Below are 21,585 nucleotides of genomic sequence, written 5' to 3' on the forward strand. Positions count from 1 at the left end.
CTTGTTACCCGGTAAGCCCATTATCATTATTTATAAAGCATTTATTTAACTTGAATAGTAATGAAGTTTATGATAGATTTGTGGATTATAAAGATTCAAGAAATAATATTGCAGACATACAAAAACGAGAACATTAGTTTACTTGATCTGCATAATATATACTTTTAACTTAAAATATAAGCCTATTTCTAAGGGCTATTGTCTTTTAAATAACAAATTCAAATTCTTAATATTAATTTAGTTCGATCGTTTATGGAAATGTAAAGGTAGTTTTCTTAGGGCTTCCTCTACAGATAATATAGTTTCTTTTCCAGCGCATTTGCAGGTATAGAATGCATATTTGTGCCCACAAGCGTGGCCAGCTTCTTGGCATATTGACAAACGGCAGGAACGCGTGTAGTGCCCGACCAATTATAGTACAGATGACACATCTTATATGTAAGCTTCTGTATTTGGTCCGGACTTAGGCGAATGTTGCTGTAAACCACATTATAACTAGTGGGTGCGACGGTTCCTTGGCGCACCGTTTGGGATACCAAATAAAAGTCATAACGCTCCGGCAATGTAACCACATTATCAACCACTGTGCCGGGTGGCGGATTTTGTTGATTCATGGTGAAAAAACGCGTATTGCATGCCTTGGTCACAACAATATACGCCATTAAAGGCTTAGTTCCAGCCATTTTTTCATACTCTATAGTTAGCTTCTCCACCAAATCCTTAACCTCGTACTCAAAGAGCTGACGTAGCGAGCCAGAGCTAACGCCATCACGATATATTAAAATGCGTGTGGGCAGCTTTTGATGCTCACGATGATATTGACGCAATGCCTTCATCATCATGGGCCACAAGTTGTTGGCCAAAATATCATGCACATTGCATTCAGCAACTGTGCTAAAGTATGTTGAATTTTGCTGCAAATCCATTGATGCCACTAATGCGCAATAGGCCTTCGAGCGATCACGTGAACATTTGGCAATGTCAAAGCCAATTGTCATGAGTCCAGATAATGGCAGCTCGATCATCCAAGGAGTATAGCCAAGCTTACAATTTAATTGTATGGCAATTTTCGTGGCAACGCTTAAGCCCTTCTGATTTGCACGGGTGGTAACTACTTGCGTGGGTATGGCCAACTCCACACAGCCTTTCTTTTTGATAGAAGAGTATCTTTAAATAAGCAAAATGATTCGTATTAAAAATATTGCATGTGTTAAGTAGACAACACAAACCTTTCAACATTGTTGTTGGGCACTAGACAAAGTATTAGCTTTGGATCCATGCGTGCGCATTCCATAAGCGTTTGCACATAGCTGCTAGTGCGATCGTCATCTATCTTAAATCTGAAAATTACAAGGGAATTTAATAAATAAAAAAAACAGTCGTTAGTTGTTATTAGACAACTCACGTTCGTGGTTGTCCTATTTGAAACCCAAGACCGCGTGAAGTACGATTTAGATTATTCAAAAGCGTCTCTAAATCGCGCATATTACGATTGGGCGCTATTACTGCCCAACGATCCAACCCGTTGGTGGGCGTAGTCAACATTTGTTTGTCACGCAGCTGAGAGGTCCAGTCTGCAGCTTTTCCAGCCAACACTCTATTTAGATATTAACAATTAATAACAATGCTAACAAAAAGTCGCAAATGCAATTACCTAACTTTATTGTTAAATACAATGCGTTGGTCGTCTATAATTCTGCCACGCACTTCCACCAGCTTCTGATCCAGCGTCATGTTCCAGTCACTCAACACTTTAACACTCTCAGCTGTGGTCTGCAAACGTTGGTTGAGCGTACGCAAACGATCAATGCGCCGGCTTGGAACCATGCGCGTGTGGTCGGCCATGGCGCGCATAAGTCTAAAAAAAAACAATGAATTTGAATTAAACTATTAACAATGTAAATAGTAGAAGGCATACTGAAAATTCGAACGCATGTTATCCGTCAGTCCAGTAACACGACATAATTCTGGTATAAGCACAACAATCTCGTCAGCATTTGCCTTTTGCGCTTTATCCCGATTCTTGGATACAAGCAGCGGCTGATTATGATCACGTATGCGAATATTATATTTCTGAAAACTAGTATATTAAATGACTGCTAATTAAGTAAATGCTTAACAACTTATTCTACCTGTAAGTAGTAGTCTACGAAGCTAACATCCTGTCCCTTGCAGTGAAAGGTGGAGCGCGGCGACTGAGAAAAGTCTACTTCATTTACTCGATAGGTCTTATTGTTATAGTCGGTTAGAACTATCAAACCCAAGACATTAACTCGAAATTCCTCTTGAAAGCGTGATGGATTATGCGAAGTGCGGCGCAGTATGTCATATACAGTCTCCGTGCGCATAACCTTGTGCGTAATCTCTGTACACAGCAAAATTTCATTCTCATGCTGTCTTATCGAGGTCTCATAGCCCGGCCACAATTCCAATGCAAACTCACGCAATGCAACCTGCAACAAGGTAGTTGTTAATTTACTTTCTTCATATTTATATTTATTAATAAACACTTACTTTTGCATGCGGATCAAACAAATTACGGCCCACTTGCTCAAGCTTCAGTCCTTTCATAGAGCGACGTAATATTAAGTTCAATACTTGCAGAAATCGCGATTCTGCCGTCGAAATGAGGCCCACCCATTTAATAGTAATAGTGTAATCTACACCTTGCTTGGATGTGGTGTTTAGCACTACCGTATTCTCCTCAAACTTCTTCGTCGTAAATAACTGCTTACCATCGAACAAATATCCTGTGCCCAAAATTCGAGCATGTTCGGATAGTACGCCGCAACGTACACGCACCATTTCGATGTCGGGCACAAAATCCACACAATAATGTTGGATTTCCCATTGTGGCTTGGTTCTTAGACTGAAGTAGTTGGATTGGAGCTGTATGGGCTGTCCGTCAGTGCCCACTTTAGTGAGCACATCGCTTGGGCGAGTACGCACGATTTCAAAGCGATCGCCACGTTGGCGACCGCCTTCACGTTGATGTGCTGGCGGCGGCGGCGGCGGCCGCGGTTGTGGATTTGATGGAGCTACACCAACAGCACCATGCGATGTCGAAGCATGAGATGAATCTCTTTCACGACTACCTTGTGGACCAAATCGCTGCTGTGGTGGCAGCGGTGGCTGTAGATCACGAGATGTCGAAGGGCGAGATGAATCTCTTTCACGACTTCCTTGTCGACCAAACCGTTGATGTGATGGCAGCGGCGGATGTGGACCACCAGAACCACGCGATGTCGAACCCTGAGATGAATCTCTTCCACGAGAACTCTCACTGGATTCTCTGAAATGCTTATTGCGCTGTATTCAGCAAAAAATAATTTATAAAATATATATATATATTACATATATATGTATAAATCGACACTTGGTTGGTCCTCGCTTTGTCTTTGCTTTGGCGTCGCTGCTGACGCTACAGCGAAAACGAGCTGTGACGAATGAGTTATTTTGTGTGTATGTGTTTGTGAGTGCATGCATGTGTTTGCTGCAATGCCCTAGTCAAAGTGTATTTAAAAGTTGGTGGCGCCCACTTGTTATATCAGCGTCACATTTTTTCACAAATGACCACTCAAAAATAAGTGCAAAATAAATGCAGAGATTTAATTATAATAAACCATTGTAAGTATACACGCCCATATATATATGCTTTCTATACAAATGAAACTGATTTTTGTTCCTTTAATACACAAGCTGAGCCTAAAGCTCAGAGAAAGTAGACTATTTTGATTTTTAAATTAAATACATACAAATTTATCTATTAATATTTAACACTTATCCAGATCTGACTATCCTTGCAACGAATGTTGGGTCTGCTTAACACTTAAGACAAAAACCTAATTTTAACGGCATATTTTAATTGATTATTTAATAATTTTTGTAATCATTTTCTTTTACCGTCGACTGTTCATAGTTGACATTAAATAAATAAATATTGTTAACCATAACGCCGCTAAATGTGAAAATGCCTTTGGTGCAAAGAGTGTAATGCATAATTCAACTCAAGTTTCATACATGTTTGTATGTATCTCTGAATTTTTTCTAGGATGGAGAGAACAGCGAGAACCTTAAAAGAAGATGGTGGCTTTGCAGACAGCGAATAGTGACCGTCGTCACGATGCTAAAATTTGATGACTTGACTTTTTACTTCATTGACAATGTTTGAAATAAGAATGTATACATACGACACTTAATACATACAAACATAAACGTATGTATCTATGTACATATGTATGCAGATGCAACATGGCGCACATGATTTTTTTGGCGTAAGCAAAAAAAATTTAACGCACGTGCTTAGTTTTGAAATTTTAAATGAATTAAAGCAAGACAAATCAAGGAAGCTATGATAATAGAAATTTCATTATAAAATTCAGGCTCTTAAAAAACACATTTATTTTATTTTTGAATTGTTTACATGTTCTCGAAACTTTAAAAAATCAAAATACTCAAGAATTTGTAAATTTACACAACCACATCACTTTCATTTTCAAGTGGTATTATATTTCTACAACACAAACAATTGTTTTTGTATTCCACATAAAACAGCTTGATCAGCGTTTTGAAACTTAGGCTTTGATGTACAGATAAGGCAGCTTATGTATGTGTGAATATGTATGCATGTATTTTCATGCCTATATATTCATGTGTTTTGCCTGAAGCAATGTTATTTATTTAATAATTTACCGGTTCACTATTTGAGTGGCTTTCTCTTCTATCAGACTCATAACGATCGATAGGTCGGCGACGACCACGTTCCTGATCTCGCTCCATTTACAAAATGTTGAAATTTACTTCAATTCAGTTTTGAAAACCCGCACACGTCCGCCTTCTTTTAAACTAACTGTTGCTTTAGTGTCGACCAGTGTTGCTCAAATTTGAAAATAAAAATATGTACTTTTTGACCAGTAAAAATACCACTTCGAAAAATACACAATTCGGAATTGGCACAGTATCATCTCGTGTCATTCGAGTTCGAAAGTATACACAATTTTTGTGTGAAAAAGTGAAACCAAAACAAAGTTTTTGCGATGAAAGATATAGAGGTATTTAAGCGTTTTCTAAATGAAGCTAAATACTTTCGTGACTTTCAATACACTGCCAATGGGCGTAAGTCTAAAGGTGGTGTTAAAATCAGGCGTAAGCGCTTCAATCCATTGGAGGAACTAAATGAAGTTGAATTCAGGCGGAAATACCGCTACACTAAGGAAAATATGCGACGCATAATAGAAATGCTACGAGATGACTTGGAGGTGGAGTTGTTCGAGCCAATGAAAAGAAACCAGGTGCCCATTGATCTACAGATACTAGCAGCCATACGCTATTTTGGCGGTACAGAGGTAAACATAAACTATAAATGATTATTTAATTCTTATTAAAATGGATATTTCACAGCATAATCAATTAACGGCTATGGCACATGGAGTGAGTTTACACACATTATTCAAAATTACACGACGAGTAGCGTCTGCTTTATCCTCAAAGGCATCTCGATATATACGCATGCCAGCTACTTTATCGGATAAAGAACGTATTATGCGCTCTTTTAAAGTATTATCCAACATGCCACAAGTTATAGGAGCTATAGTGCAAACAAGTGTTTGCCTGGATGGTAGTGAATCCCCACCAGCACAGGAGGAGCAGCTGCATCTACAGGTGGTTTCAGATGCTGAATATAAAATAAGAGACTTAGACATACATTTGTCTGATGAACTCGAACAACATACCGCACCAGAGCTCTTCTCGCTTTCAAGAATCAAAGAGCGCTTCGAGCAAAATGAATTTCGTGGACGTATCATATTGGGTAATGATACGCTGGCCTGTTCTTCCAGTTTATTTACGCCCGTGCGTTGCCCCAAAAACAAATCTGAAGAGCTTTATAATCACGCCCATGTAACAACCTTTGAACCGGCTAACAGATGCATTAATATGTTGATGCGACGCTTTGGTATTCTTCAGAGTGGACTTCAGGGACCATTTGGTTTTGCAAAGCAAACAATAACAGCTCTGGCTTTGTTACACAATATGGCGATGGACTGGAGTGATCAAAGCATAGGCAAGTTTACTGAAAACCCATGTAATAAGCTTTAAATTATTATTTAGTTTAATTGCAGTTGCTGAAGGGTATTTATCCTCATTTATGCCTCACAGCTTAAACTCTGGTGCTGCGCCAACAACGTCAGAGGAACCACGAAACAGAAAAGATTTTATCAAAACTCACTTTTCTGGCTCTTAAAGGATAAGGCCGTGGTTCTATGCATGCACAATATTATTTATACAATAAACAATTTAAATCCAGCGCTTACTCATTCGAAATTAGTGGGGGCAGGCCGATATTGAAATGATGAAATAAATAGTAACACTTATTATGCTGCACTCTTTGCAAAGAACTTGGGGCCAAATTTTGTTAGTAATAATTTTGTGATTTAGTCTTGCTTTTTTAGTGCATGCTACTTCTGTTTTAAAGAAAAATTAATTACATATGCTACCTTGTATTTACTTTGCAATCAAGTTTGCATTGCAGCACACTGTCATCCATTCAGTTATTAAAACAAAAAAAAAAAGTTAAACATAAAAACACATGGATATTTACATCAAATTTATTTAGATAGTTTTTTTTTGTAGTTATAAGTGAAAATATGAGTGACAATTAATCACACGGCTAAAACATAAAGAAAAATCCGAAATTCAACATTAATATTGAGCGGGAACAGTGTGACAAAATCTGCACGGGCGGTTCGGCTTTATTTTTTGTTTGTTTCCGCAATTTTTAACACATGTTTTGCATTGACCTGTTAAGCCCATTTGCTTTAAAATTTGTTACGTTTGCTTATTAGCGATTGACAATATTGTTTTGTGAACTGTGAATGAAGATAATACAAGATAAAAAAGAGTTGTAACACCGTGTTAAGGATAGCATGTTCGTGACCTAAATTAATAAAGACACCACCACCACGCCGCCCACACAGCTGTTACACACATATACACGCATACATACCAGCTTACAAAAGTAGCACAAGTTATTTTCTAAGTGAAGGTCACAGAAATTGAAATCAAATCGCGGGTATGTATTAAAATGATTTTAATGTCTAAGAATAACAAAATTGTTTAGACAATTACACATACCGTCTATGTATGCTGTATATGTTTATAGTGTTAAATTAAATTACAACGTGAATATACAAAGAGTTGTGTGCAGTGAGTGTTATATTATAAACAGGCATGTGTTTTGAAATATAGTAACAAAAATAATATAGATTGTATGAACATAGGGCATTTCAGCAACATAAAGCTAACAGGCCTTATGTTATTGTAAAATTCTTTGGTATTAATTCACAGGCTTGCAGCTGTTTTGTTTGAGGCTCACATGTCGCTAGCACGTGGAGCTGTTCTGACACATTAGAATATGTTTATGTGCAATCCCTCCGAAAAAAGTCACGCCATGCGCCACAATAGTCACCCCAAGAATTTAATAAACAACAATAGTAGCAACAATGAGCACAACAATGCACGATTTTGCAATATCAAAGTGGATAATGCATTTAATTATTATGATGATATGCCAATGTGGAGCCAGAAAAGTCCAAACCATAGTCATAGCACAAATGCTAGCCCAGCTAAGCGTCAAACTAATCGGTCCGGCTATACGAATCCTGCCAATTTAATAACGGATCCGCCACACTATGCATCCGAGACATTTATGAAAACTTATGCGCCACGCAAGCTTATCGTTGGTAACAACAACACGAACATTTATCAGCATCTGCGACATCAAGAGGATTATTATGAGGAGCCAACCAAGACGCATCGCACATACAAGCCCATCAACTTGGAGCTAGCAGAGTATGCCAAGGCAACACAGGAACAGCGCCAGACAAGAGCTAGAAGTTCATGCGAATATGTGGAAGAACCCGCTCAGTATGCTTTGAATCGAAGATCGCCATCGGTGGAGTCCTCGTGGAATACGCTATTGTAATTTGAGCTTCAACAAAATATTTTCCAAATACAACACCAACACACGATAGTCCACAGTTGTATATTTGATTTATTATTATAGTCAGGGCTGTAAAATTGATTGCAATTAAAATTCTTTAATTTTGTAGAGATAAAACTACATTTATAAAATTTGATTTATATCTAAATTTTAACTGCAAATTATTGTTTCCATAGCCCTTTTTGTAGCCCTGGCTTGTAGTGCTTGAGATTGTTTTTAAACGAAGACACTGCGTACAGTTATACTTACATACATACTTGAAACAATTAAACCCATTATTATTTTGAACGAATTCTCATCCCTCACAAATTTTTTAATATATTTTTCAATTACTCTTTTGTAGCAGCGATCGCCTACCGAACACTCAACTATCAACCGATCAACATTACGAGCACTATTTCTCGTATTTTTATAATCGTGGCGCCGAGAAGCTAAAGAAACCTCCGTTAACGACAACAATCAAGTACAAACCTCCAATGAGCTTATTTGAAGATGCGCCCACCAAGCGCAACTCCAATGCCAATCGCAGAATTGCCGGCGGAGCCAACAATGATAATAATCAAAATGTTCCCTATGATAGTTATATACTAAAGGAGAATAACGAGTTGCCCTTTGGCTATAATGATGACGATTGGAGTGCATTGAGTGTTACAGAACGCGTGGGCAAAGAGACTGCAGCTATAAAGGTGGAGTCGGAATTTTGCAATCTTAAGGAAGTTTATGCCGCAACAGAAGCTGTTCAGGTGAAATCTAATACACAACAAGCCCAACGTCGCTACTGCCAGCAACATGATGCCATCAATACAAACGAACTGAATCATCAACAACAACAACAACAACATGGCGATACTTCCAGTAAAATCTACAATAATAGTGTTAATAATAACAATAATGTAAATAAGAAAGTACCAAAGTATGTTGAATCACATGCAGCGCCACGTTTGCCACTCACACCAAAGAGAGTGCGAGGCGGAGGCGCTGCTGGTGGCGGTGGTGGTGGTGGTGGTGGTATTGTTAATGGTGGCGCCGCCACCTCTGGTGGTGCTCAAGCGCCTATCAGAAAGGTATTGCCCACTGTGCATAGAGTGCTATTGTACAATAGTCAAAGTCCCCGTACGTCACGTAAGCATCATCATCAATCGTCCAATTTACGTAATCAGCACAAAAACCCAAATCCCAAAGGTCAAGGTGCTGGTGGTGATCACATCGCCAACAAATTAGTGCTGGCCGAGGCCGATGATAAGTCTGTTGCCTCAGATCGTGAGGACTTTGATGATGACGATGACTTGGATAACCGTATGTATAAATCATTTAGTATTTGACGCATTTTACTTATTTGCTGAAACGTCTTTTTGCAGTTTCCAATTTTGATGAGAGCGATACGGTTAGCATTAGCTCAGACACCGAGGATGGCTATCGAGCGCATGCCTATAAGCAGGCACATGCAGTAGATCGTTTGTCATCAGCTTCTAAAATTTCAGCAGCAAAGCTACTCTCCCAGTCATCCGATGAAGATTTACGCAATCCAGAGTCATTGCTGGTACCAAGTCTGTTTCCATATGTACCGCCCTATCTATCCTTCTCGTCGAACACACAAAGAGGACCCAGTGTACCCCCTGAGCTGCACCGTGTGCTAAAATGGCGCGTGACCAACATTATGCCTAAGGTGGTGCGACTCATTTTAGCAAACAGTGGCATGCGAATGCTTAAGAGTGAGTTGCTCATTGAATTTTCAGCATCAGCTTGTAATAACTTTTTGTAATTATCTTTTGGCAACAGAAACTAATGACTGGATGGGCGTTTGGGGCAAGCATTTGAAGTCACCGTGCTTCAAGACAATACGCTCATATCAGAAGATCAATCATTTGCCTGGATCATTTCGTATTGGTCGCAAGGATTCGTGCTGGAAGAACTTGCAGAGACAGATGAAGAAGCATAGCAACCGTGAATTTGGCTTTATGCCACGCACATATATAATACCAAATGATTTATGTGCATTGCGTAAGCGTTGGCCCAAATATGCGCAAAGGAATACCAAGTGGATTATAAAGCCGCCAGCAAGTGCACGTGGTGCTGGCATCAGGGTGATCAATCGCTGGGGACAGATACCCAAGCGTAGGCCGCTGATTGTACAAAAGTATATCGAACGACCGCTGTTAATTAATGGCAGTAAATTTGACCTACGCCTTTATGTGCTTGTAACATCGGTCAATCCTCTGAGAGTGTTCATGTATCACAATGGTTTGGCCAGATTTGCTTCCGGTAAGTGGTGGCGCACATAAATCAAACGCATTTAATAAGTCTTTGAATTTCAATTGCAGTCAAATACAGCGCCAAGTCGGATACGCTAAATGATCGTTGCATGCATTTAACCAACTATAGCATAAACAAATTCTCATCAAACTACTCCAAGAATGAGGATGTCAATGCCTGTCATGGCCACAAGTGGACCATCAAGTCGTTGTGGAACTATTTGGCAAATCGCGGTGTGCGCACCGATAGCCTCTGGGAAGCGCTAAGGAGTTTAGTATTGCGCACCATCATTGCTGGCGAAACAGGCATTAATAATATGATACGTGCAAATGTGGAATCAAAGTATAGTTGCTTTGAGTTATTTGGCTTTGACATTATACTAGACTCGGATCTAGTGCCTTGGCTATTGGAGGTCAATATATCGCCCAGTTTGCACTCCGAACTGCCATTGGATGCGCATGTAAAGGCGCCGCTAGTACAAGGTGTACTCAATACAGCGCTCTATAACGTATGTACAACAATTACTTACTTACTTCCACTTGCTTAATGTGCCTTTTTGTATCCGCAGGTGCCACCAAAACTATCTCAGGAAAAGCAAAAGGAGTTAGCTGCTGAATTGTCATTCCCGATTGGCACGCAAATGTGTTATGACAAGCGTCTCTATATCAATTACTTATCACGCGAAGAGAAAGCCAAGCATGCGATCTTTACACGCAAAACCATGGAAAATCGTCAAGAAGTAGCTAACATAGCTTTGAAATTTTTTGTTTGAAACGAAGTTCATTGTTAAATCTCTTTTAGTATATGGATGCCATTTTGCAAAAACTCACACCTGATGATGTGCGCTGTCTGATTATAGCCGAGGATGAGCTAGCACGTTGCGCACCACTAGAACGCATCTTTCCCACACACCAAACGTACAAGTATCTCAAATATAATGATGCACCACGCTACTATAACCGTTTGCTGGATGCCTGGGAATCACGTTATGCCAACAATCGCACTGAGGGCATTGCCCTGCTGCGTGACTATTGTCAAACTAAATATCACTTGCAAGTGCCAGCACCGCCTGCCAAGAAGGTAAGCTTCAAATTATTTTGTTATATATCTATATTAAAGTTTTTCGAGTGAACTTGCTCGGTCATTTGAGCATTTGGTCTTTGTTCATTAACTATGTGAACTATATCAAGCAAACAATTCATTTGTTCATCGCTCAGTAGTCGTACATCATTTCAAATTAAACTATCATTAATAACTGTCTGTAAAAACAAATCTATTTAAATATAAAATGCTAACTTAGCTAATGATTAACATCATCTGCATCGTTCATGACCAAATGCATAACTGAACTGAAATGGCTGATATAGTTCACCAGACACAAATGAACGACTAAACTTGAAATTATATATTTATACTATTTAGTTTTAAGCTTCATTTACTTAACACTAAACCCACATACACACATATCAAATCTGTCGACAGCGTTTTATACTAAAATATCAGAACAAATCGTAGCAGCAACAAACACAAACAACAACAACAACAAAATCCTACCACACAAGCAATACTTTGTTTTTAAACAAAAAGATTTACGTTCTTCACTTTATTAAATTTTGAGGGCTGTTGGCGTGCTATACAATCATTTTATTGGCGCTGTCGTGCTCTTTATTGTCGTAAGTTCTATCTGTTGACCCCATAGTTCAAGTCGCTAAGCTATGCTAAAAGCTTAAACAAATGCAATTGCTAAAAAATTACAATTTAGGTAGTATTATTATTATAAATAATATTGCAAATTTAATGTATTTGTATTCGTAGCAGCAATATATATATAAATATATATGAGAAATGTCGCAAGTTTGTTTCAAATATATTGTGTTCAAGTATTATAAAAAATAATATATTAAAATACATTTAGTACGTGTCGCAACGACATTTAAGATGTTAGACTAATATACCTACATATATAAAAACAGACTCAATACGTATGTATCTTGTTGCTTGACTAATTTGCTTAAAACTTTGTGTCTAGGCTCAAGTATTATATACTATATAATGAATTAAAGTAAGAACTTAATACACATTAATATAATTGTCTAATATTTTGGTTCGCAAACAATTTGAATAATTTAGTCATAAACAAAACTATTAAAAGGCTAGTTATGTATCATTTTGTTTATGTTTAAATGTATATTTAAGTAGTGTTAGGTTATGATGTGATATTTTTTTAGTTAGTAAGTATTAAGTACTTGTGTTAACTTAAATAAATTGCAGTGCAATAAAGAATAATAATTTGCAGGATTTATATGGGGAACTGTGCAAAAACCAGTTGTCGTATTTATACTAACTAAATAAATTAGTAAATATTATTCTAAGTACGTATTAGTAAATTGTTGCAGAGCAGTATTTTAAACTTATATACATTTTTCTCTATTAACTTGTCTTACCTTGAATTTAGTGCGTATATAAAAACGCGAACCCCCTTTATTATATTAAAGTATATTTAAAACTTTTAACTAGAGTATAAACTAGAAAATTCGATCATCGAGATTGTACTGCATTTTTAAAGAATTATTTTAAACTACACACATATGCCAATTCTTATAGACTAACTCACTTTTACAAACCTCCACGTACGTAACTTAGACTTCTAGTAATCACCACAATTTCTTTTATAGCCACTGTAGTTTTTACTGATACACTAAAATCTACACAAAATCCCAACGCTAAACTCTCATCATTCATAATCAATCGTCTTATTTGATGTTATTTTATTGCTTTAAAATAATATCATATTGTAATTTAAAATCAATGTTTTGTAATTGTAAAATTGCAGGACTACTTCATCAAATTAATGAGATGGATTTTAAAGTGATAAAACGCAGCTTTATATATATATATAGATATTGGTCTCTTAGTAATTTAATATTTAAACAATTAGTGTTTTATTTCAATTGCACGTGTATATATGTATGTACATATAAACAAATTTGCAACTATGTATATTTAAGACAGTATTACGAACAAAAATTGTAACCCATAAGTATTTTTAATTTTTACACCCACTAGTAATTATTTATTTTTTATAAGAGCGTATATCGAAAATATTTTTACAAACACCACTACCATCATTTATTGTTGATAAGTTTCTGTATATATACAAAGTACATATATTTTTTAAAATGTGCCTAGTCAAAAGATGTTTCTTCACTTGTTACTGAACAAAGGACACAGCATTTGTTGTTGTTGGTTGTTAAGAAATTTATTGTTGTTGAAATATAAGTTTATTTGCGTTGAGCGTTTAATCTAAAACTAAAACTTCTAACTATTAGTAATAGTATATATTTTCTTTAAATCTTTTTCACTAACAATTTAGGGCGTTTTACTTACAATTAGATTGATAATAAAGAAATTGTGATGTTATTTCTAGTCGATATTATTTAGCTGTTTACCTCTCTATAAAAACTCAAACCTAAGTACCAATATTTACAACTAGAACAAACTTTAGACTCTCTAACAATATTGTAGCAAGTAAATAAAAAAGTATACCAAACATTGGAGCTGTGAATTGAGTTCACAGAAGTAAAAATCAAATTTCGAAAATCACAAACAAAAATAATAATAAAATTCAAAATTTAAAATAATTTATTGTTAAAAATTACATTTTAAAATTATAGCTATAAAGATACTTAAATTAACACTTAGCCTGTAACGTTTCTAACAGGGATTTGTTTAATTATATCGTATGTTTAATGTGTTATAGCATAGTTAAACCCAACAATGTTTAGTTTACTGTTGTGAGAATTAAAAAAGGCTTTTGTGCCATGCATTGTCTTGGCTGTTAGTGTTAGTATTTAAATGAGCACAATAAAAAAATTTATATATTGTACAGAAAACAATAATTGAAATTTTCAGTGCCATGTTTCTAATGTAGACACATAAGTATTAAAAAGTTATATCGATTGTATGACATCATCCTGTGTACCTAGTCCATTTGCCAATTTAGCTACAAGTACATATATACTGCGTTTATATATAAATAAATGTATTATAATAACATCAGTATAAGCAAAAGTTCACACAAATCAAATGAACATCTTAAACAAATCGAAACTATCCACCAGAACTTCTACGTAAATGTTCCTTAAGAGAATCGTGTATTTAATAAAATCTAAACTTGTGTGAACTTAAATGCTTTTATTGATTAAATATATTTTTTTAAATGATTGAATCTGCAAAGAAACTTTTTGGTTCTCAATTGAATTATAAGAAATGTTGCCTTCTTTTACATTAGATACATTTAAGGCAGATTTTACCATTTGAAAAATTGTAATTATTAATTAGGAACTTCATATAAACGGACTATATGTGTAAGGTAAAATTTGACAAATTTTTGTTATGTACTATTTCCAAATGAGTTTGATTCGGTTTAGTTTTGTTTTTAACCACTTTGTCTGTCATTCATGTTTTAAATTTCCATCTACCACCGATGTATACTAATTGCAATTCTAAAAATATAGGACTCGAGCGCTAGCCCCGATGAGAACACCGCCAAGAAACCATCAAATGATAGTGAAGACGAGTCAAGTGCATACGAGAAAGCTTTACTTTCTGGAGAAATAGCCGGAAATTAATTATATACAAATTTATAAACAATGATGTCGTACATAATTATACTGGAAAAATGTTAAGGTAAGTCAAGTAACATATATTCATTTATTTCAATTTTGTAATGCAATCTTTTTTTCCTATTTGCAGATTTCATTGTCATTGTTCATGTTATTTTCCCAAAGACTGAACATAATGTCATTTATTAATTGTTAACATGTCATTTGACAAATGCCGGTCTATATCCAATCAAATATTCATTAGGTTTAATTTTAAGGCTATAAGCGTATTCAATGTGTTCTGTAACTATGAAAATTTTATGTATAATGTAGCATATATACAAAATTGAATTGTATGAAAAAATAAACATTTGTTGGAAGAGTAATAACGAATTTATTCTTAGCTTATGAATGTGCAATTATTTTAAAACTTGCGCCACGCTCTTTGAATGTAGTTGCACTGCTTGCCCCTTATTTCATCAAAGGTGACCGTAGCAGCAGAGTAAAAGCCCCTATTTTTTTCAAGCCGTATTCACTCTTCGTACAATAACGGCCGCTATGCTCAAAAATAACAAACAGTCGATGGCTTTAACGATAATCAGCTGTTTAAAAAGCAAATAGCGGGACAAATTGTGAACTAGAGGGTAGCGGGAAGGCGCTGACTTTTTTTTTTTTTTTTGGTACTTTTCATGAATTTTGACCTGAAATCTCAACTGTGCGAGCAAAACCACTGAGCAATCGAACTTCAGAAATATCGCCAAAAACACTATCGAAGTTCGATGAACGGTAGATGTCATTCTTTTACGTGTTGATTTTCAAGCAGAAAGGACGTGCCAAGTGGGCAAAGTCTCTTTTCATTCTGTAAAGTTAAGTGAAATAATTTTAGGTTCACAGACTTTTTTGCTCCATCATGAACAATTTACCAGCTAATACTGGGCACTCGCGTGGACGTGGGCGCGGAAATATGCGAAGCGAAGACGCTGTGCGAGGACTTGGTCCACAACTGGTAAATTAATTTAATTAAAATTACTACGCCATAAAGTTTATGCGAGAAATGTGTGTGTTTCTAAACATATATTGTTAACATATACATAGTATGTACGTAAAACGTGTCTGCGCGTGCATTATTTGAGTTTGGGTGTAAAATTTCAAAAACTCCGTTATAAAAATGTGTGAGTGTGAAAGAATGAAAAGAGATCGACAAAAGCTGTGTGGAAAGAAGACCTACGACAATATTTGTTTGCATGCCTGTTCGTATACATATTCACATTTAACGCTTAGATTAGCTTTTTCATCTTGATTTTACATAAAAATATTTTCGCTGTTAGATAATGCGGTGTCCGTTTCTTACATTGAAGCTTGTGTGTTGTTCCGTTTCTGATGGTATAATAAAAAACGAGTAAAACATGAGATGACAGGCAAAAAAAATGGCGTATCGAAAGATAGAATTACAGATATTTTACTTTTTTCAGAAGCAAAAAATTTTCAAATTTATTGAAGTGTTGATACTTATTCATTTTATTGCCAATCTAATGCTATGCTAATTATTTATGTTAGTGTTGGATGTACAATTTCATAAAAAAAACAATTCGCGTGTATGTACATATGTATATGAAAGAATGAAAAAAAAGAACCTGTGCGAAAGAAAACGCACGACAATATTTGTTTGCTTGTGTGTTCATATGTACATACACATGTATGTATGTAGCTGCGTTTGTGTATAATAAAAAGCGAACAAAAACGAATATGTGAATGACAAAAAAAAAAAAATGGCGTTGCGAAATAAAGATATTAACTTTGTTTCACAAGCAAACCAAACGCTTAATTTAAATCTTGAAATTAAATATTTATTGTTGTGTATTTATTTGTTGTGGCCAACTCAAGCGTGTTGCGCAGGTATCCCTCTTGCGCATTATTCGAATCAAGCTCTTAAAATATTCACAACAAATTCAAGCTCTAATGACTACTTGTAATATTGACATGTTTGTATGTAATTTGCTGTAAAACCTTGAAACCCTTTTTAGGTGTGTGTGTGTGTGTGTGTGAAATATTGAAGGTACGACATTAATAAGAACGTAGTGTAGAAATAACTGCATTATGTGTTGCTTTGCCTTGTTATAATAGGAAAAGAGTGAGACAGCTAGAGATAGACGAGATTAGAATGAATGCAAAAGAGAAACAAAATATCGTATACGTATATGATAAATGCAAACATTTTTTGTTAAAATTTTTAAATTATTTTTTTTATTAATAACAACTTGTATTTTAGGGCCAAGCTGAGCGTGTCGCGCATGTGCCGCAACGTCCATCATCCGGCTCGAGCCAGACCGAAACTGTGAGATCCACAACGGATCCAACCTGTGCCGATGGCGCTGAGGGTTAGTCATGATTTTAATTTCTCTATTGTTGAAATCACAATCTAAGATTTGATTAACTTGACAGGTGATCCTCGTGGATCTGTGCGTGGGCGCCGACTCATGACCGAAGTGGTGCACTCACGGCCCTCTGGTCTGGCCACAAAGAATGGAAAGGTTGGCACCAAAGTAACCGTGCAAACCAATTACTTTAAAGTATTGAAGCGTCCTAATTGGACTATCTATCAATACCGCGTGGATTTTGAACCCGATGTGGACAATACACGCTTGCGTCGTGGCCTCTTGAGTGAACACCAAAACAAGCTTGGCGGATATCTATTCGATGGCACTGTATTGTTTTGTACAGTCCAATTCAAAGAAAACCCAAATAGTCCATATGTACTGGAAATGCTAACGCAGAGTCGGCAGGGAGAGAAGTTTACCATTAAAATAAAGAGCGTGGGCACTGTTGAGGCTGCTGATAGCCAGCAGCTTCAGGTGCTCAACCTGATACTGCGGCGTTCTATGGAAGGATTGAAACTCCAGGAGGTTTCACGTAATTTCTTTGATCCACAAGCTAAGGTAACAATTTAAAGCCAAGTCTAAGGTGAATTTCATAGATATTGATATTTTATTTTATTGCAAGGTGATTTTGGATAAATATCGCTTAGAGTTATGGCCGGGTTATACCACATCTATTCGTCAACATGAACATGACATTTTACTTTGCGCTGAGATAACTCACAAGGTTATGCGAACTGATAGTTTGTTGAATGTGCTATCTATTTGTCTACAAAATTGCGATGATTATCGAATGGGTTTCAAACGTGAAGTTATAGGTAGGTTGTTATTTTTTATTAGGCCTGGCAGATGCCTAATTAACTGTCTAATTGCAGGTCTTATTGTTTTGACTGATTATAACAATAAAACGTATCGTGTGGATGAAGTCGATTTCGATTCGAGCCCCTTGTCCAAGTTCAGCACCAAAGACGGCGACATCTCTTATGTGGAATACTACAAAAAGGTAGATCTACTAAATAAAAACCACAATTAATTATTTATTAATTTACAATTGTATTCTTTAAGCGGTACAACATTACCATACGAGATTACAAGCAACCGCTTCTGATTTCGAGACCTACCGAGAAGAATGTGCGCGGTGGTGCTACCCAACTAATTATGTTGCTACCTGAGCTAGCACGCTCCACTGGCCTAACTGACGAGATGCGCTCAAACTTTCAGTAAGTTGTTACTCTTCTGTTAACAAAAAGTTATAAAAAGTGCTTTATTTTACTTCAATTTACAGATTGATGAGGGCTATGAGCGAGCATACTCGTTTGGCACCAGATCGGCGAATTGATCGTTTGCGCGTCTTCAATCAACGCTTGCAGAATTCCAAGGACAGCGTTGAATGTATGAAGTCGTGGCATATTGATTTGGATAAAGCTTTGGTTGAAATACCAGCACGTGTCCTGCCACGCGAATCAATTTTGTTTGCCAATAACTCGCGTTTTCAATGCGATGCACGTGCGGATTGGACACATCAATTTCGAGATCGCGCCATGTTCAAGCATGTGGACATTAAGCGTTGGTACGTTATCACACCAAAGCGCAATCTTCAAGAAACGAAAGAGTTTGTAAAGCTTCTAAGGCGCGTGGGAGCTGGCATGAAAATGGCTGTGAACGAGCCTCGATAGTGAGTTTAAATATAGCTACTGTTAACTGGTAATAAATATACGTTTTTATTTATAGTGATGAGTTGCCAGATGATAGAAATGGTACATATTCTCAATCCATTTTAAACGCCACCGCTGCAGATCCCCAGCTACTCATGGTCGTCATCCGTATGCCTAACGAAGAAAAGTAAATGTTGCCTAAAATATATTAATATGCACACTTTGCTTATACAAACCTTTTTCTTGCGTATCCACAGGTACAGCTGCATAAAAAAACTCACCTGCGTGGATCGCCCAGTGCCTTCCCAGGTCGTTACACTAAAAGTAATTGCGCCACGTGCAGATCGTGCTAGTGGTCTGATGTCCGTTGCCACCAAGGTTTTAATTCAAATGAATGCAAAACTAATGGGAGCACCATGGATGATAGAATTGCCTCTGCGAGGCTTGATGACAGTCGGATTTGATGTTTGCCACTCACCAAGGAACAAAAATAATTCCTATGGTGCTCTCGTGGCTACAATGGACATGAAGCAATCCGCCAGATACTTTTCGTCGGTAACGGAGCACTCCAAAGGACAGGAGCTCTCGAATCAAATGGCATTAAACATGACGTGTGCCCTTAAAGCTTATCGTGCGGAGCATGGTGCTCTGCCAGAGCGCATACTTTTCTATCGTGATGGCGTTGGTGATGGTCAGCTACACCAGGTTGTGAATACTGAAGTGAAGGTCTTAAAAGACCAATTGGACAAAATTTATAAATCGGCTGGCAAGGCAGAAGGTTGTCGCTTATGCTTCATAGTCGTGTCAAAGCGGATTAATACACGTTATTTCGTAAACAAGCAAAACCCGGAGCCAGGAACTGTAGTTGATGACATCATAACGTTACCGGAGCGTTATGATTTCTTCTTAGTTTCCCAATCCGTACGACAGGGCACCGTATCGCCCACGAACTATAATGTCATATGGGACAATATGGGTCTAGATGCGGATAAAATTCAATTGCTGTCTTATAAAATGACACACATGTACTATAATTGGTCGGGCACCTGCCGTGTCCCAGCTGTATGCCAGTATGCCCATAAGTTGGCTTTTTTGGTTGCCGAGAGTCTTCAACGTGCTCCATCCGCTGGTTTGGAAAACCAACTTTACTTTTTGTAATGCCGTGCATTTAAATAATTTACCATAATTTTATAATAATATAAAAATAATTATTGACGGTCCGTTGAAGTGTAGACTGAAAAAAGAATATATACATTTTTGTTTTAAAACTGACAATGTTCATTGAAAAAAATATACGAATATTATTGAATAAAGTATTATTTTTCGTTAAAATTGTCTATTCATTTTTCTTTTCGTTCTAAGCTTTGAATTCATTCAGCTAGGTAAATTGTTGCAAAAAGTTATGTTGCTTTTGTAATTATTGTGGCTGTTGTGTCAGTCGATGACTATGGATATAGATGTACAGTACAACCTTTGTTTGCTTTATAAACAACACACAAAATATACTAAATTAGAGCGAACTAAAAAATACAACTAAGTCCAGCAAGGTAAGGTAGCCGCTCTCAGCTGGAGGAATAAATAGGGAGAGCTATAACTCAGCTAAAAAAAATCCGATCCAAATGCTGTCAAATGTTTGGCGTGAAAGCACAATTAAAATGAGTATAAGAGTGTATGATATAAAAATTATGGCGAAGTTATGAACAAAATAGTAAAATTTTTTTGTGAAATATCGCACTTTGATAAGCCGTAATTCAGGGAAATTTGCATCCGATTGCGGGTTTCATGCCTTATTAGACTTCATGAGATGCATAAGAAAATAAATTGCATTCAAACTGGAAAGTCCTAGGATTTTCGATATATTTTGGCAAAAAACGTGATTGTTTTGTTTTTGACAAAGTTATGGCAATAAATTCTTATCACTTCTTACTTTGAGAAGCTAATCTCAGCCAAAAAAAATCGCAGAGAAGTGTTTTTAGGCCTTAATTTACTCATGAGATACTAATTAAACATATGCGTGTTTGTGTTCGATCAATAAATAAATTGTTTTGACAAAGTTATGGCAAGGAAACCAATGCTGAAGAGTAACTTTTGTTTAATTTCAAACTTTGCGTAGCTATAACTCAGCTAAAAAAAAATACGATCCATATGCTTTATAACGTCAATTTGTTTGGCGTGGAAGCATCAATTAAATGAGTATACGGCTGTATGATATTAAAAAATTATTCTGGCGAAGTTATGAACAAAATAGTAAACTAACAAGACAAACTTTTGTGAAATATCGCATTTTGTTAAGCCGTAATTCAGCGTAATTCGCGCCAAAACCATTGATTATGGGATTCGCGCCAAAGCCATTGATTATTGGAAAGCGCGGCAAACCCATTGATTATCGGAAAGCGCGGCTAAATTATTGATTATAGGGATGCACGCCAGCAACCATTGATTATTGGAATGCGCGCCAAAAACCATTGATTATTGGAATGCGCGCCAAAACCATTGATTATTGGGAATGCGCGGCAAAACCATTGATTATTGGAATGCGCGGCAAAAACCAATGATTATTGGAATGCGCGGCAAAACCATTGATTATTGGAAAGCGCGCCAAACCATGATTATGAGAAAGCGCGGCAAAACCATTGATTATTGGACTGCACGACAACAACCAATGATTATTGGAATTCGCGGCAAAACATTGAATATTG

At 36.6% G+C, this 21,585-nt stretch overlaps 4 protein-coding genes across 5 annotated transcripts; 3 read left to right on the forward strand and 1 right to left on the reverse strand.

Moving 5' to 3' along the window:
• Positions 1 to 199: 199 nt before the first annotated feature.
• LOC108608536 (protein piwi) lies at positions 200 to 4,824 on the reverse strand. The gene is made up of 8 exons (XM_017999951.2): positions 4,693 to 4,824; positions 2,515 to 3,309; positions 2,133 to 2,453; positions 1,919 to 2,073; positions 1,655 to 1,858; positions 1,406 to 1,597; positions 1,230 to 1,340; positions 200 to 1,167 (listed from the first exon to the last, which is right to left on the reverse strand). The coding sequence occupies exons 1-8, from the start codon at positions 4,777 to 4,779 to the stop codon at positions 288 to 290; spliced, it is 2,745 nt and encodes a 914-aa protein (XP_017855440.2). The 5' UTR covers positions 4,780 to 4,824; the 3' UTR covers positions 200 to 287.
• A 90-nt stretch (positions 4,825 to 4,914) lies between these two features.
• LOC108600793 (putative nuclease HARBI1) lies at positions 4,915 to 6,300 on the forward strand. 2 transcript variants are annotated; one of them, XM_017988581.2, is made up of 4 exons: positions 4,915 to 5,345; positions 5,401 to 5,430; positions 5,491 to 6,061; positions 6,120 to 6,300. In XM_017988581.2, exons 1-4 carry the CDS (start codon positions 5,037 to 5,039, stop codon positions 6,239 to 6,241), a joined length of 1,032 nt encoding a protein of 343 aa, XP_017844070.1. In that variant the 5' UTR covers positions 4,915 to 5,036; the 3' UTR covers positions 6,242 to 6,300. The 2 variants fall into 2 exon arrangements, with proteins under 2 accessions (XP_017844070.1, XP_017844060.1); XM_017988571.2 differs by having other exon boundaries at positions 4,921 to 5,345; positions 5,401 to 6,061.
• A 330-nt stretch (positions 6,301 to 6,630) lies between these two features.
• LOC108608294 (tubulin polyglutamylase TTLL4) lies at positions 6,631 to 15,230 on the forward strand. The gene is made up of 11 exons (XM_017999619.2): positions 6,631 to 7,069; positions 7,345 to 7,977; positions 8,343 to 9,121; positions 9,182 to 9,295; positions 9,358 to 9,711; positions 9,779 to 10,261; positions 10,321 to 10,760; positions 10,821 to 10,991; positions 11,054 to 11,332; positions 14,770 to 14,941; positions 15,008 to 15,230. Exons 2-10 carry the CDS (start codon positions 7,412 to 7,414, stop codon positions 14,881 to 14,883), a joined length of 3,300 nt encoding a protein of 1,099 aa, XP_017855108.1. The 5' UTR covers positions 6,631 to 7,069; positions 7,345 to 7,411; the 3' UTR covers positions 14,884 to 14,941; positions 15,008 to 15,230.
• Positions 15,231 to 15,667: 437 nt separating this feature from the next.
• Positions 15,668 to 20,111, forward strand: LOC108608398 (protein aubergine). The gene is made up of 9 exons (XM_017999755.2): positions 15,668 to 15,862; positions 17,126 to 17,234; positions 17,299 to 17,792; positions 17,857 to 18,049; positions 18,107 to 18,234; positions 18,297 to 18,451; positions 18,517 to 18,906; positions 18,963 to 19,073; positions 19,144 to 20,111. Exons 1-9 carry the CDS (start codon positions 15,767 to 15,769, stop codon positions 20,042 to 20,044), a joined length of 2,577 nt encoding a protein of 858 aa, XP_017855244.1. The 5' UTR covers positions 15,668 to 15,766; the 3' UTR covers positions 20,045 to 20,111.
• Positions 20,112 to 21,585: the final 1,474 nt, after the last annotated feature.

Source organism: Drosophila busckii, chromosome 2L (genome assembly GCF_011750605.1).
Source record: "Drosophila busckii strain San Diego stock center, stock number 13000-0081.31 chromosome 2L, ASM1175060v1, whole genome shotgun sequence".
Lineage (NCBI taxonomy): Eukaryota > Metazoa > Arthropoda > Insecta > Diptera > Drosophilidae > Drosophila > Drosophila busckii.

Bases quoted from the DNA above. Each gene is read 5' to 3' on its own strand.
- LOC108608398 (XM_017999755.2), top strand. From the start codon at position 15,767: ATGAACAATTTACCAGCTAATACTGGGCACTCGCGTGGACGTGGGCGC. The intron at 15,863-17,125 runs GTAAATTAATTT...CTTGTATTTTAG, and splicing joins GAGGACTTGGTCCACAACTG to GGCCAAGCTGAGCGTGTCGC. The intron at 18,050-18,106 runs GTAGGTTGTTAT...GTCTAATTGCAG, and splicing joins TTTCAAACGTGAAGTTATAG to GTCTTATTGTTTTGACTGAT.
- LOC108608294 (XM_017999619.2), top strand. From the start codon at position 7,412: ATGTTTATGTGCAATCCCTCCGAAAAAAGTCACGCCATGCGCCACAAT. The intron at 9,712-9,778 runs GTGAGTTGCTCA...TTTTGGCAACAG, and splicing joins TGGCATGCGAATGCTTAAGA to AAACTAATGACTGGATGGGC. The intron at 10,262-10,320 runs GTAAGTGGTGGC...TTTCAATTGCAG, and splicing joins TTTGGCCAGATTTGCTTCCG to TCAAATACAGCGCCAAGTCG.
- LOC108600793 (XM_017988571.2), top strand. From the start codon at position 5,037: ATGAAAGATATAGAGGTATTTAAGCGTTTTCTAAATGAAGCTAAATAC. The intron at 5,346-5,400 runs GTAAACATAAAC...GATATTTCACAG, and splicing joins GCTATTTTGGCGGTACAGAG to CATAATCAATTAACGGCTAT. The intron at 6,062-6,119 runs GCAAGTTTACTG...GTTTAATTGCAG, and splicing joins CTGGAGTGATCAAAGCATAG to TTGCTGAAGGGTATTTATCC.
- LOC108608536 (XM_017999951.2), bottom strand. From the start codon at position 4,779: ATGGAGCGAGATCAGGAACGTGGTCGTCGCCGACCTATCGATCGTTAT. The intron at 3,310-4,692 runs GTAAATTATTAA...TGCTGAATACAG, and splicing joins GCCACTCAAATAGTGAACCG to CGCAATAAGCATTTCAGAGA. The intron at 1,341-1,405 runs GTGAGTTGTCTA...TGTAATTTTCAG, and splicing joins CAAATAGGACAACCACGAAC to ATTTAAGATAGATGACGATC.